Source organism: Grampus griseus (genome assembly GCF_964374135.1).
Source record: "Grampus griseus genome assembly, chromosome: 12".
NCBI lineage: Eukaryota > Metazoa > Chordata > Mammalia > Artiodactyla > Delphinidae > Grampus > Grampus griseus.
The window spans coordinates 17,377,382-17,390,339 of NC_139006.1; the positions used below are offsets into that span (position 1 = coordinate 17,377,382).

General features: G+C 40.5%; 1 protein-coding gene across 3 annotated transcripts in view; it reads right to left on the reverse strand.

Moving 5' to 3' along the window:
* UBE3B (ubiquitin protein ligase E3B) overlaps positions 1-12,958 on the reverse strand; it is a 57,458-nt gene that overhangs the window by 22,142 nt on the left and 22,358 nt on the right. For all 3 annotated transcript variants that reach the window (XM_082668228.1, XM_082668226.1, XM_082668227.1), the window contains exons 15-17: positions 2,438-2,609; positions 756-874; positions 6-120 (exon numbers count right to left, since the gene is read on the reverse strand). In XM_082668228.1, the coding sequence (XP_082524354.1) occupies positions 6-120; positions 756-874; positions 2,438-2,609 (406 nt within the window). The remainder of the gene's footprint in view (positions 1-5; positions 121-755; positions 875-2,437; positions 2,610-12,958) is intronic.

The following is a 12,958-nucleotide window of genomic DNA, read 5'->3' on the forward strand; positions in this document are numbered from 1 at the left end:
CTCACTTGCGCAGCCAGTGGTCCTCGGGGGCGAAGCGCCGCCGGCAGTCCCGCTCGTAGAGCACCATCAGCCACCCGTGGACGGACTGGAACAGCTCCAAGGTCTCACCCTTGGCATTCTCTGTGGGGCAAACAACCAGGAGAGCCACAGTCTCGGAGCTGCTCAGAACTGGAGGGGACAGGAGGATAGCCCGTGTCTCCTCTCGTCAGCCCCGAGGCCCAGCAGTTCTTCGTCTCCCTCATGCTGAACGTTACATGGAATCAACAGGATTAAAAGGCTCCCTGGGTACATTCTAAGGGCCTGTGGGACCCGGGAATGTCTCAGACACAATCACTCGCGCTGCCTCCCACTTGTATGTCGTACAAAGGACCTTTTAATCTAAGGGGTTTGGTGCTGATCGACTGGAAACACTTCAGGAGGTAGACTCTAACTTGAAGTGGGACCAGGCATGTGTTTTATCTTCATGAAAATCAACTCAAAGAATCAAAAGGAGTTTCAGGGCAAAATTAATCATGAATAATCCTTCACACACACATGTAAATCCTCAAGGATGCCTGGAAGAGTAAGACTTCCATAACCACACTACTATCTTAAGGGGTCAAAAGAGTGGAGAAATAAAACTTCTAACTATGTGAATAAATGTGCATTTTGAATTAACTCTGATGGACAACAAGGCTAAGCAGCAGCTGATGTTATAGACTCTAGACTTCCCATGTGTAGCAGCAATTAAACAACGGCTGACATCTTTACCTTACCTACGATTCCATCCCAGATCATCTTAAACACAAAGGAATTCAGAAAAGAGGAGATGGTGACCAGTTCTTCTAGTTTGAATGAAATCTGTTCTTCATAAACTTCAATGTCATCAAGGATCCTAAGTCAGACAGAAAATTATTCATAATTTCCCACTAAAAAGAAGGGGAAAAAAAGATCTATTCCTCATACTAGACAAAATAATGTTAAGAAATAAGCTCTATCTGTTAGATAAAATTTACAGGTAAAAGGATATGATGGAAGGGTGGGTGGAGGTATAGATGAAGCAAGAGTGGCCATGAGTCAATAACTAATGAAATTGGTGACAGGTACGTGAAGGTTCATTATACTATTCTTTCCACTTTCTATTTATTTGAAATCGTCTATGGTAAGAAGTTAAAAAATACAATTGAGAAAGGAAAGAAACGACACGTTCTGCTCTACCCTTTTCTTAGAATCTGACTGTGACACTGCTTATGAATTCATGTCTGAATTATTAAGGAATCTTGACTGAGAGTCTGTGTCTACTGAGGGAAGTTGTGGAATCTTATTCTGCATCTGTAACAGACACTAGGGGCACTGAGTAAGTGCTTGATAAGTATTTGAGGGTGAATGAATAAATGTCTGAAAGAATATATGAATAAATGAACCATAAGATGCAGCTCTATCTGAAAACCTCCTATAACTGCTCTATTCACTTTAGAGCCTGACTCACTCTTGGGTCACCCTTGACCAGGCAATTAAGGGGGTGTCACCAGCAGCCAAAGACCCCTGCTCTCCCCTCTAACTACTCACTGGGCCCTCCCTCCATGACTCATACCCAATCCGCCACCTACATACCCCTAATCCCCTCCTGCCAATCTCTCCCAGACCGAATATAACTTCCTGAGGTCCATTCTACCTTACAATTCTTCACCAATCTTTTGGGAAAAAGTGGAATTAAAAGAATACCAAATACTCAAGTAGACACATAAGCTTAAAGAAAAGGAACTGAACGGGACTAACATTTGTTAATTTCTCACTGTGCCAGGCACTGTACTAGGTACTTGACATTCCTTTTCTCATTTACTCCCTATCAGATTGGTAATATTGTCTCCATTCCAGTGTTGAGGAAACTGAGGCTCAGAGAGGTTAAGCAACTTGCCCAGGGTCAGCTTGACAACAGTTGTAAGAATAACAGCCAACACATACTGACTGCTGCCGATGCCTGGGACTATGCCTATCACTGATCTCTTCTGTACCTTCCCACACGGCTAAGAGGTAGGTGCTATGAATTCCTATCTATAGATGAGGAAACTGAGGCCCAGAGAGGTGGAGCCCCTTCCCCTCTGGACCAGGGTGTCTCAGTGAGTGGCTGAGCCAGGTTCTGCACACTGGCTCTGGAATTTCCCAATTAACTACCTAGCACAGTGAGTAAACAGCCGAGGTGTGATTTGAACCGAGCTCTAGAAGACCCCAAAGCCCACATAAGTGGTAATGACCCAGCTCTCCTGAAAGGATGGGAACTAACAACTGCTGAATCCCTACTAAGTGCCACCCACTTTGTAAATGTCTTGTCTAATTCTTCTAATGACAGGTCCAAATGCTTGCAGTAATCACATTAACAAATGCTTCCTCGCTGACACTGTAATTTGGTCTCTCCACATTCTAGGAAAGGAATTCAGCCCCACAGCAGTCAACCTACGTGATGAGGTGCCGGGAACAGTCACAGAACAGCATCAGCATGGCCAAGAGCTGCTTAGACTCTTCAGTGTCATTGTTGAGGCATTCCAAGAAGAGCTTTAACCCTCCGTGGGGCCCCAGTTCACAGATAAACGCCCAAAGTTTGGGCAGCAGGTCATCAAGGTAAGTGAGACCTGGAAAAGGATAGAGAAACCCAAGCTTCAGGTGGGGCTCCACCTGGTCCCTTATGTCTCCTCTCCTTCGGGAAAACAAAACACTTAAACCTATTAGTGACCATTTAACGCATGTTGAGAGAAAGAAGGTGCAATCATGAAGAATAACATCACCATGAGAACAACAATGATAATAGCAGGCTAATGTTTAATGGGTGCTTACTATGTGTCAGATACCATTCTAAATACTTCACAGGCACTATTTCCTTTTCACCTTGGGAAACCCGATGTTATCACCATTTTAAGGGCGGACACTGATGCTCAGAGAGATTGAGTAACTGGCCCCAAATCACACAACCAGTAAGTGTCAGAGCCAAGAACAGAACCCAGATCTGCTGACTCAGTGTTTATGTTTTAAATCAGGGATCAGCAATTTTCTTCTGGAAAGGGCCAGAGAGTCAGTATTTTTAGGTTTTCAGTCTGGACCAGTCTCTGTCACAACTACTCAATGTGCTACTATCACAGCATGAAAGCAGCCATAGACAATAGGTAAATAAATGCATGTGGCTGTGTTCCCAACAAAACTTTAATCACAAAAGCAAGCGGTGAGCTGGACTTGGCCCATGGGCCATAGTTTGCCAACCCCTGCTTTAAACTATCTTGCAGGCTTATCCACATTTAGCAAAGCTTTCCTCTCATCTACTGCTATTATTCTATCTCTGTTAAAAATGGGAAAGCAGCGAATGACAATATGAGATACTCTGAAGAGTTACACAAAAATTTGACCCCGGGAGAAGCAGAGGGCTTCTCGATGGCTAGGCCTCAGGCACACAAGCTGCATCACTGTTCTCTATGAAGGCTTTTAATATGGCTATTGACCTAGAAAGTGTGGCTCTAAAGTTCCACTTGTCACTGAATGTACAGTAAGATGTGTTCCTCAAATTATTCCTCAGAAAAAGAGGAGTCACCTTATATTTGAGTCCTTATAATGCCTCTCACTTTACAGAGCACTTTGAATGGCTTAATTTTGAACAAAGAACTGTTTGGGGAAGATATATTAGCCTGGGGGCAGACTCAATCAATGCTACTTATGGATGTTTAGAGGGTGAACTGAAGGGAGTGTAATGGAGGCAAAGAAATTTAACACCCATCTCATTATTATTCCTAAAGGTTTGACCTCACGTTTTCAAGGGTAAGGGGATGTGGTTACAAAATGCAGAAACCTCACAATTTAAAAATAAGTTAAAAAAAACAAAAACAAAAAACAGGGTGACTGAGAGGACCTTCAAGATGGCAGAGGCGTAAGATGTGGAGATCACCTTCCTCCCCACAAATACATCAAAAATACATCTACATGTGGAACAACTCCTACAGAACACCTACTGAATGCTGGCAGAAGACCTCAGACTTCCCAAAAAGCAAGAAACTCCCCACGTACATGGCCATGTGGCTGACAGGGTCTTGGTGCTCTGGCCGGAGGTCAGGCCTGAGCCTCTGAGGTGGGAGAGCCAAGTTCAGGACATTGGACCACCAGAGACCTCCTGGCCCAACGTGATATCAATTGGTGAGAGCTCTCCCAGAGAACTCCATCGCAATGGTAAGACCCAGCTCCACTCAATGGTCAGCAAACTCTAGGGCTGGACACCCCATACCAAACAACTAGCAAGATGGGAACAAAACCCCACCCATTAGCAGAGAGGCTGCCTAAAATCATACTAAGTTCACAAACACCCCAAAACACACCACCGGACACGGTTCTGCCCACCAGAAAGACAAGATCCAGCCTCATCCACCAGAACACAGGCACCAGGCCCTTCTACCAGGAAACCTACACAACCCACTGAACCAACCTCACCCACTGGGGGCAGACACCAAAAACAACAGGAACTACAAACCTGCAGCCTGTGAAAAGGAGACCCCAAACACAGTAAGTTAAGCAAAATGAGAAGACAGAGAAATATGCAGCAGATGAAGGAGCAAGGTAAAAACCCACCAGACCAAACATATGAAGAGGAAATAGGCAGTCTACCTGGAAAAGAATTCAGAGTACTGATAGTAAACATGACCCAAAATCTTGGAAATAGAATGGAGGAAATATGAGAAACGTTTAACAAGGACCCAGAAGAACTAAACAGCAAACAAACAATGATGAACAACACAATAAATGAAATTAAAAAGTCTCTAGAAGGATCAATAGCAGAATAACTGAGGCACAACAGGTAAGTGACCTGGAAGATAAAATAGTGGAAATAACTATCACAGAACAGAATAAAGAAAAAAGAATGAAGAGAATTGAGGACAGTCTCAGAGACCTCAGGGACAACATTAAATGCACCAACATCCGAATTATAGGGGTCCAAGAAGAAGAAGAGAAAAAGAAAGGGACTGCGAAAATATTTGTAGAGATTAGAGTTGAAAACTTCCCTAACATGGGAAAGGAAACAGCCACCCAAGTCCAAGAAGCACAGAGAGCCCCATACAGGATAAATCCAAGGAGAAACATGCCAAGACATATATTAATCAAACTATCAAAAATTAAATACAAAGAAAAAGAAAAAAGCAGCAAGGGAAAAGCAACAAATAACATACAGGGGATCTCCATAAGGTTAACAGCTGATCTTTCAGCAGAAACTCTGCAAGCCAGAAGGGAGTGGCAGGACATATTTAAAGTGATGAAAGGGAAAACCTATAACCAAGATTACTCTACCCAGCAAGGATCTCATTCAGATTCGACGGAGAAATTAAAACCTTCACACACAAGCAAAAAAGCTAAGAGAATTCAGCACCACCAAACCAGCTTTACAACAAATGCTAAAGGAACTTCTCTAGGCAGGAAACACAGAAAAGGAAAACACCTACAATAACAAACCCCAAACAATTAAGAAAATGGTAACAGGAACATACATATTGATAATTACCTTAAACGTGAATGGATTAAATGCTCCAACCAAAAGACACAGACTAGCTGAATGGATACAAAAACAAGACCCGTATATATGCTGTCTACAAGAGACCCACTTCAGACCTAGGGACACATACAGACTGAAAGTGAGGGGATGGAAAAAGATATTCCATGCAAATGGAAATCAAAAGAAAGCTGGAGTAGCAATTCTCATATCAGACAAAACAGACTTTAAAATAAAGACTATTACAAGAGACAAAGAAGGACACTACGTAATGATCAAGGGATCAATCCAAGAAGATGTAACAATTATAAATATATATGCACCCAACATAGGAGCACCTCAATACATAAGGCAACTGCTAACAGCCATAAAAGGGGAAACTGACAATAACACAATAATAGTAGGGGACTTTAACACCCCACTTTCACCAATGGACAGATCATCCACAATGAAAATAAATAAGGAAACACAAGCTTTAAATGATACATTAAACAAGATGGACTTAATTGATATTTATAGGACATTCCATCCAAAAAGAACAGAATACACTTTCTTCTCAAGTGCTCATGGAACATTCTCCGGGATACATTGTATCCCGGGTCACAAATCAAGCCTTGGTAAATTTAAGAAAACTGAAATCGTATCAAGTATCTTTTCCAACCACAACGCTATGAGACTAGATACTAATTACAGGAATAAAACTGTAAAAAATACAAACACATAGAGGCTAAACAATACGCTACTATGTAACCAAGAGATCACTGAAGAAATCAAAAAGGAAATTAAAAAAATACCAGAAACAAATGACAATGAAAATACGATGGCTCAAAACCTATGGGATGGAGTAAAAGCAGTTCTAAGAGGGAAATTAACAGCAATACAATCATACCTCAAGAAACAAGAAAAATCTCAAATTAACAACCTAACCTTACACCTAAAGCAATAGAGAAAGAAGAACAAAAACCCCCCAAAGTTAGCACAAGGAAAGAAATCATAAAGATCAGATCAGATATAAGTGAAAAAGAAATGAAAGAAATGATAGCAAAGATCATAAAACTAAAAGCTGGTTCTTTGAGAAGATAAACAAAATTGAATAACCATTAGCCAGACTCATCAAGAAAAAAAGGGAGAGGACTCAAATCAACAGAATTAGAAATGAAAAAGGAGAAATAACAACTGACATTGCAGAAATACAAAGGATCATGAGAGATTACTACAAGCAACTGTATGCCCATAAAATGGACAACCTGGAAGAAATGGACAAATTCTTAGAAAAGCACAACCTTCCGAGACTGAACCAGGAAGAAATAGAAAACATAAACAGACCAATCACAAGCACCTAAATTGAAACTGTGATTAAAAATATTCCAACAAGAGGCTTCCCTGGTGGCACAGTGGTTGACAGTCCGCCTGCTGATGCAGGGGACATGGGTTTGTGCCCCGGTCCGGGAAGATCCCACATGCTGCGAAGCGGCTGGGCCCGTGAGCCGTGGCCGCTGAGCCTGCACGTCCGGAGCCTGTGCTCCGCAATGGGAGAGGCCACAACAGTGGGAGGCCCAGGTACCACAAAAAAAAAAAAAAAAAAAAAAAAATTCCAACAAACAAAAGCCCAGGACCAGATGGATTCACAGGCGAATCTATCAAATATTTAGAGAACAGTTAACACCTATCCTTCTCAAACTCTTCCAAAATATAGCAGAGGGAGGAACACTCCCAAACTCATTCTATGAGGCCACTATCACCCTGATACCAAAATCAGACAAAGATGTCACAAAAAAAGAAAACTACAGGCCAATCACTGATGAAAGATGCAAAAATCCTCAACAAAATACTAGCAAACAGAATCCAGCAGCACATTAGAAGGATCATACACCATGATCGAGTGGGGTTTATCCCAGGAACGCAAGGATTCTTCAGTATACTCAGATCAATCAATGTGATATTAACAAACTGAAGGATAAAAAAAGATACGATCATCTTGGGCTTCCCTGGTGGTGCAGTGGTTGAGAGTCCGCATGCTGATGCAGGGGACACAGGTTCGTGCCCCGGTCCGGGAAGATCCCACATGCCATGGAACGGCTAGGCCCGTGAGCCATGGCCGCTGAGTCTGCGCGTCCAGAGCCTGTGCTCCACAACGGGAGAGGCCACAACAGTGAGAGGCCCGCGTACCACAAAAAAAAAAAAAAAAAAAAAGATATGATCATCTCAACAGATGCAGAAAAAGCTTTTGACAAAATTCAACACCCATTTATGATAAAAACTCTCCAGAAAGCAGGCATAGAGGGAACTTACCTCAACATAATAAAGGCCATATATGACAAACCCACAGCCAACATTGTCCTCAATGGTGAAAAACTGAAACCATTTCCACTAAGATCAGGAACAAAATAAGGTTGCCCACTCTTACCACTATTATTTAACAAAATTTTGGAAGTTTTAGCCACAGCAATCAGAGAAGAAAAAGAAATAAGAGGAATCCAAATCAGAAAAGAAGTAAAACTGTCACTGTTTGCAGATGACATGATACTATACATAGAGAATCGTAAAGATGCTACCAGAAAACTATTAGAGCTAATCAATGAATTTGGTAAAGTAGCTGGATACAAAATCAATGCACAGAAATCACTTGCATTCCTATTCACTAATGATGAAAAATCTGAAAGAGAAATTAAGGAAACAGTCCCATTTACCATTGCAACAAAAAGAATAAAATACCTAAGAATAAAACTACCTAAGGAGACAAAAGACCTGTATGCAGAAGACTATAAGACACTGATGAAAGAAATTAAAAATGATACAAACAGATGGAGAGATATGCCATGTTCCTGGATTGGAAGAATCAACGTTGTGAAATGACTATACTACCCAAAGCAATCTACAGATTCAATGCAATCCCTATCAAACTACCAATGGCATTTTTCACAGAACTAGAAGAAAAATTTCACAATTTGTATGGAAACACAAATGACCCTGAATAGCCAAAGCAATCTTGAGAAAGAAAAACAGAGCCGAAGGAATCAGGCTCCCAGACTTCAGACTATACTACAAAGCTACAGTAATCAAGACAGTATGGTACTGGTACAAAAACAGAACTATATATCAATGGAACAGGATAGAAAGCCCAGAGATAAACCCATGCACCTATGGTCACCTTATCTGTGATAAAGGAGGCAAGAATATACAATGGAGAAAAGACAGCCTCTTCAATAAGTTGTGCTGGGAAAACTAGACAGCTACATGTAAAAGAATGAAATTAGAACACTCCCTAACACCATACACAAAAACAAACTGAAAATGGATTAAAGACCTAAATGTGAGGCCAGACACTATAAAACTCTTCGAGGAAAACATAGGCAGAACACTCCATGACATAAATCATAGCAAGATCCTTTTTGACCCACCTCCCAAAGAAATGGAAATAAAAACAAAAATAAACACATGGGACCTAATGAAACTTAAAAGCTTTTGAACATCAAAGGAAACCATAAACAAGACGAAAAGACAACTCTCAGAATGCGAGAAAATATTTGCAAATGAAGCAACTGACAAAGGATAAATCTCCAAAATATACAAGCAGCTCACGCAGCTCAATAACAGAAAAAAACAACCCAATCCAAAAATGGGCAGAAGACCTAAATAGACATTTCTCCAAAGAAGATATACAGATTGCCAACACATGAAAGGATGCTTAACATCACTAATCATTAGAGAAACGCAAATCAAAACTACAATGAGGTATCACCTCACACCAGTCAGAATGGCCATCGTCAAAAAATCTACAAACAATAAATGCCGGAGAGGTCGTGGAGAAAAGGGAACCCTCTTGCACTGTTGGTGGGAATGTAAATTGATACACCCATTATGGAGAACAGTATGGAAATTCCTTAAAAAACTAAAAATAGGACTACCATATGACCCAGCAATCCCACTACTGGGCATGTACCCTGAGAAAACCATAATTCAAAAGTGTCATGTACCACAACGTTCACTGCAGCACTATTTACGATAGCCAGGACATGGAAGCAACCTAAATGTCCATCGACAGATGAATGGATAAAGAAGATATCCATTCTTCTTTATATATGTGGCACATATATACAATGCAATATTACTCAGCCATAAAAAGAAACGAAATTGAGTTATCTGTAGTGAGGGGGATGGACCTAGAGTCTGTCATATGGAGTGAAGTAAGTCAGAAAGAAAAAACAAATACCGTATGCTAATATATATACATGGAATCTAAAGAAAAAAAATGGTTCTGAAGAACCCAGGGGCAGGACAGGAATAAAGATGCAGATGTAGAGAATGGACCTGAGGGCACGGGGAGGGGGAAGGGTAAGTTGAGACAAAGTGAGAGAGTGGCACTGACATATAAACACTACCAAATGTAAAGCAGATAGGCAGTGGGAAGCAGCTGCATAGCACAGGGAGATCAGCTCAGTGCTTTGTGTCCACATAGAGGGATGGGATAGAGAAGGTGGGAGGGAGACGCAGGAGGGCGGGGATATGGGGATATATGTATACATATAGCTGATTCACTTTGTTATACAGCAGCAACTAACACAACAATGTAAAGCAATTATACCCCAATAAAGATGTTTAAAAAAAAAACAGGGTGACTAGCCAATAGGTCAAGTAAGAAATCAAAAGAAAAATTAAAAAAATACCTTGAGACAAGTGAAAATGGAAATAAAACATTTCAACATTTATGGCATGCAGCAAAGTGGTTCTAAGAGGGAAGTTCATAGTGATTCATGCCTACCTCAAGAAACGACAAAAATCTCAAACAATCTAATTTTTTACCTTAAGGAACTAGAAAAAGAATAAATGAAGCCCAAAGTTAGTAGAAAGAAGTAAATAACAAAGATCAGAGGAGAAATAAATGAAATAGAGACTGAAAAGGCAACCAAAAAGATCAATGAAATTAAGAGCTGGTGCGTCTGGAGCCTGTGCTCCGCAACAAGAGAGGCCGCGATAGTGAGAGGCCCACGCACTGCGATGAAGAGTGGCCCCCGCTTGCCACAACTAGAGAAAGCCCTCGCACAGAAACGAAGACCTAACACAGCAAAAATAAATAAATAAATTACTAAACTCCTACCCCCAACATCTTCTTTAAAAAAAAAAAATTAAGAGCTGGTTCTTTGAAATAAAGTTGACAAATCTTTAGCTAGACTCACCAAAAAAAAAAAAAAAGAGGCTCAAATAAAATCAGAAATGAAAGAAGAGACAACTGATTGAAAAAATACAAAATATCGGGCTTCCCTGGTGGCACAGTGGTTGAGAGTCCGCCTGCTGATGCAGGGGATGCGGGTTCGTGCCTGGGTCCGGGAAGATCCCACATGCCGCGGAGCGGCTGGGCCCGTGAGCCATGGCCTGCTGGGCCTGCGCATCTGGAGCCTGTGCTCCACAGCGGGAGAGGCCACAACAGTGAGAGGCCCGTGTACCGCAAAAAAAAAAAATACAAAATATCCTAAGAGACTATTATGAACAATTATATGCCAACAAACTGGAGAACCTAGAAGAAATGGATAAATTCCTAGAAACATACAATCTTCTAAGACTGAATCATGAAGAAACAAATTCTGAATAGACCTATTACTAGTAAGAAAACTGAATCAAAAACCTCTCAACAAATAGAAGTCCAGGACCAGATGACCTCAATGATAAATTCTACCAAACATTCAAAGAAGAATTAATACCCATCCTTCTCAAACTCTTCCAAAAAACTGAAGAGGAGGGAATGCCTCCAAACCCATTTTACAAAGCCAGAATTACCCTGATATCAAAACCAGACAGACACAACAAAAAAAGAAAATTACAGGCTCTGATGAACATAGATGCAAAAATCCTCAACAAAATATTAGCAAACCGAATTTGACAAGATATTAAAAAGATAATACACCATGATCAAATGGGATTTATTCCAGGAATGCAAGGATGGTTCAGTATCTGCAAATCAATCAATGTGATACATAATATTAACAAAATGAAAGATAAAAATCACATGATCATCTCAATATATGCAGAAAAAACATCTGAAAAAATTCAACATCCATTTACGATAAAAAAACTCTCAACAAAGTGGGTACAGAGGGGATGTACTTCAACATAATAAAGGCCATATATGAAAAGCCCACAGCTAACATCATTGTGAAAAGCTGAAAGCTTTTCCTTTAAGGTCAGGAACAAAACAAGGAGGCCCACTCTCACCACTTTTATTCAACATAGTACTGGATGTCCTAGCCAGAACTAGGCAAGAAAAAATAAGTAAATAAAAGGTATCCCAGTTGGAAAGGAAGAAGTAAGATTCACTATTTGAGACGAGGTGATATTATATATAGAAAACCCTAAAGATTTCATTAAAAAAACTGTTAGAATAAATTAATTCATTAGAATTGCAGGATACAAAATCAATATACAAAAATTCGCTGCTATCAGAAATGAACTATCAGAAATAGAAATTACAAAAGCAATCCCATTTACAACTGCAACCAAAAAGAATAATATATCTAGAATAAATTTAACCAAGGAGTTCTGAAAGACCTGTACACTGAAAACTATACGACACTGATAAGGGACTTCCCTGGTGGCGGAGTGGTTAAGAATTCGCCTGCCAACGCAGGGGACATGGGCTTGAGCCCTGCTCCAGGAAGATCCCACATGCCGCGGAGCAACTAAGCCCATGTGCCACGACTCCTGGGCCTGCACTCTAGGGCCCGCAAGCCACAACTACTGAGCCCACGTGCTACAACTACTGAAGCCCGTGTGCTTAGAGAAGCCACCACAATGAGAAACCCGCGCACCACAATAAAGAGTAGCCCCCACTTGCCTCAACTAGAGAAAGCCCGCGCGCAGCAACGAAGACCCAATGCAATGAAAAATAAATAAATAAATAAATAAATAAAATAAAATTAAAGACAGTGATAAAATAAATCAAAGAAGACACAAATAAATGGAAAGTTATTTCATGCTCATGGACTGGAAGAATTAATATTATTAAAATGTCCATACTACTCTAAGCAATCTACAGATTCAATGCAATCCCTATCAAAATTCCAATGGCATTTTTCAGAGAAATAGAATCAAAATTTGTATGGAACCAAAAAAGACCCTGAATGGAAAGCAATCTGGAGACAGAAGAACAAAGCTGGAGGCATCGCGCACCCTGATTTCAAACTATATTACAAAGATACAGTAATCAAAACAGTATGGTACTGGCATAAAAACACACACACAGATGAATGGAACAGAATAGAGAGCCCAGAAATGAACCCACACATATATGGTCAATTAATTTACAACAAAGGAGGCAAGAATTTACAATGGGGAAAGAACAGTCTCTTCGATAAATGGTATTGGGAAACTGGAAAAGCCACAGGCAAAAGAATGAAACTAGACTACTACCTTACACCATATGTAAAAATAATCTCAAAATGGAGTAAAGAATTGAATGTAAGATCTGAA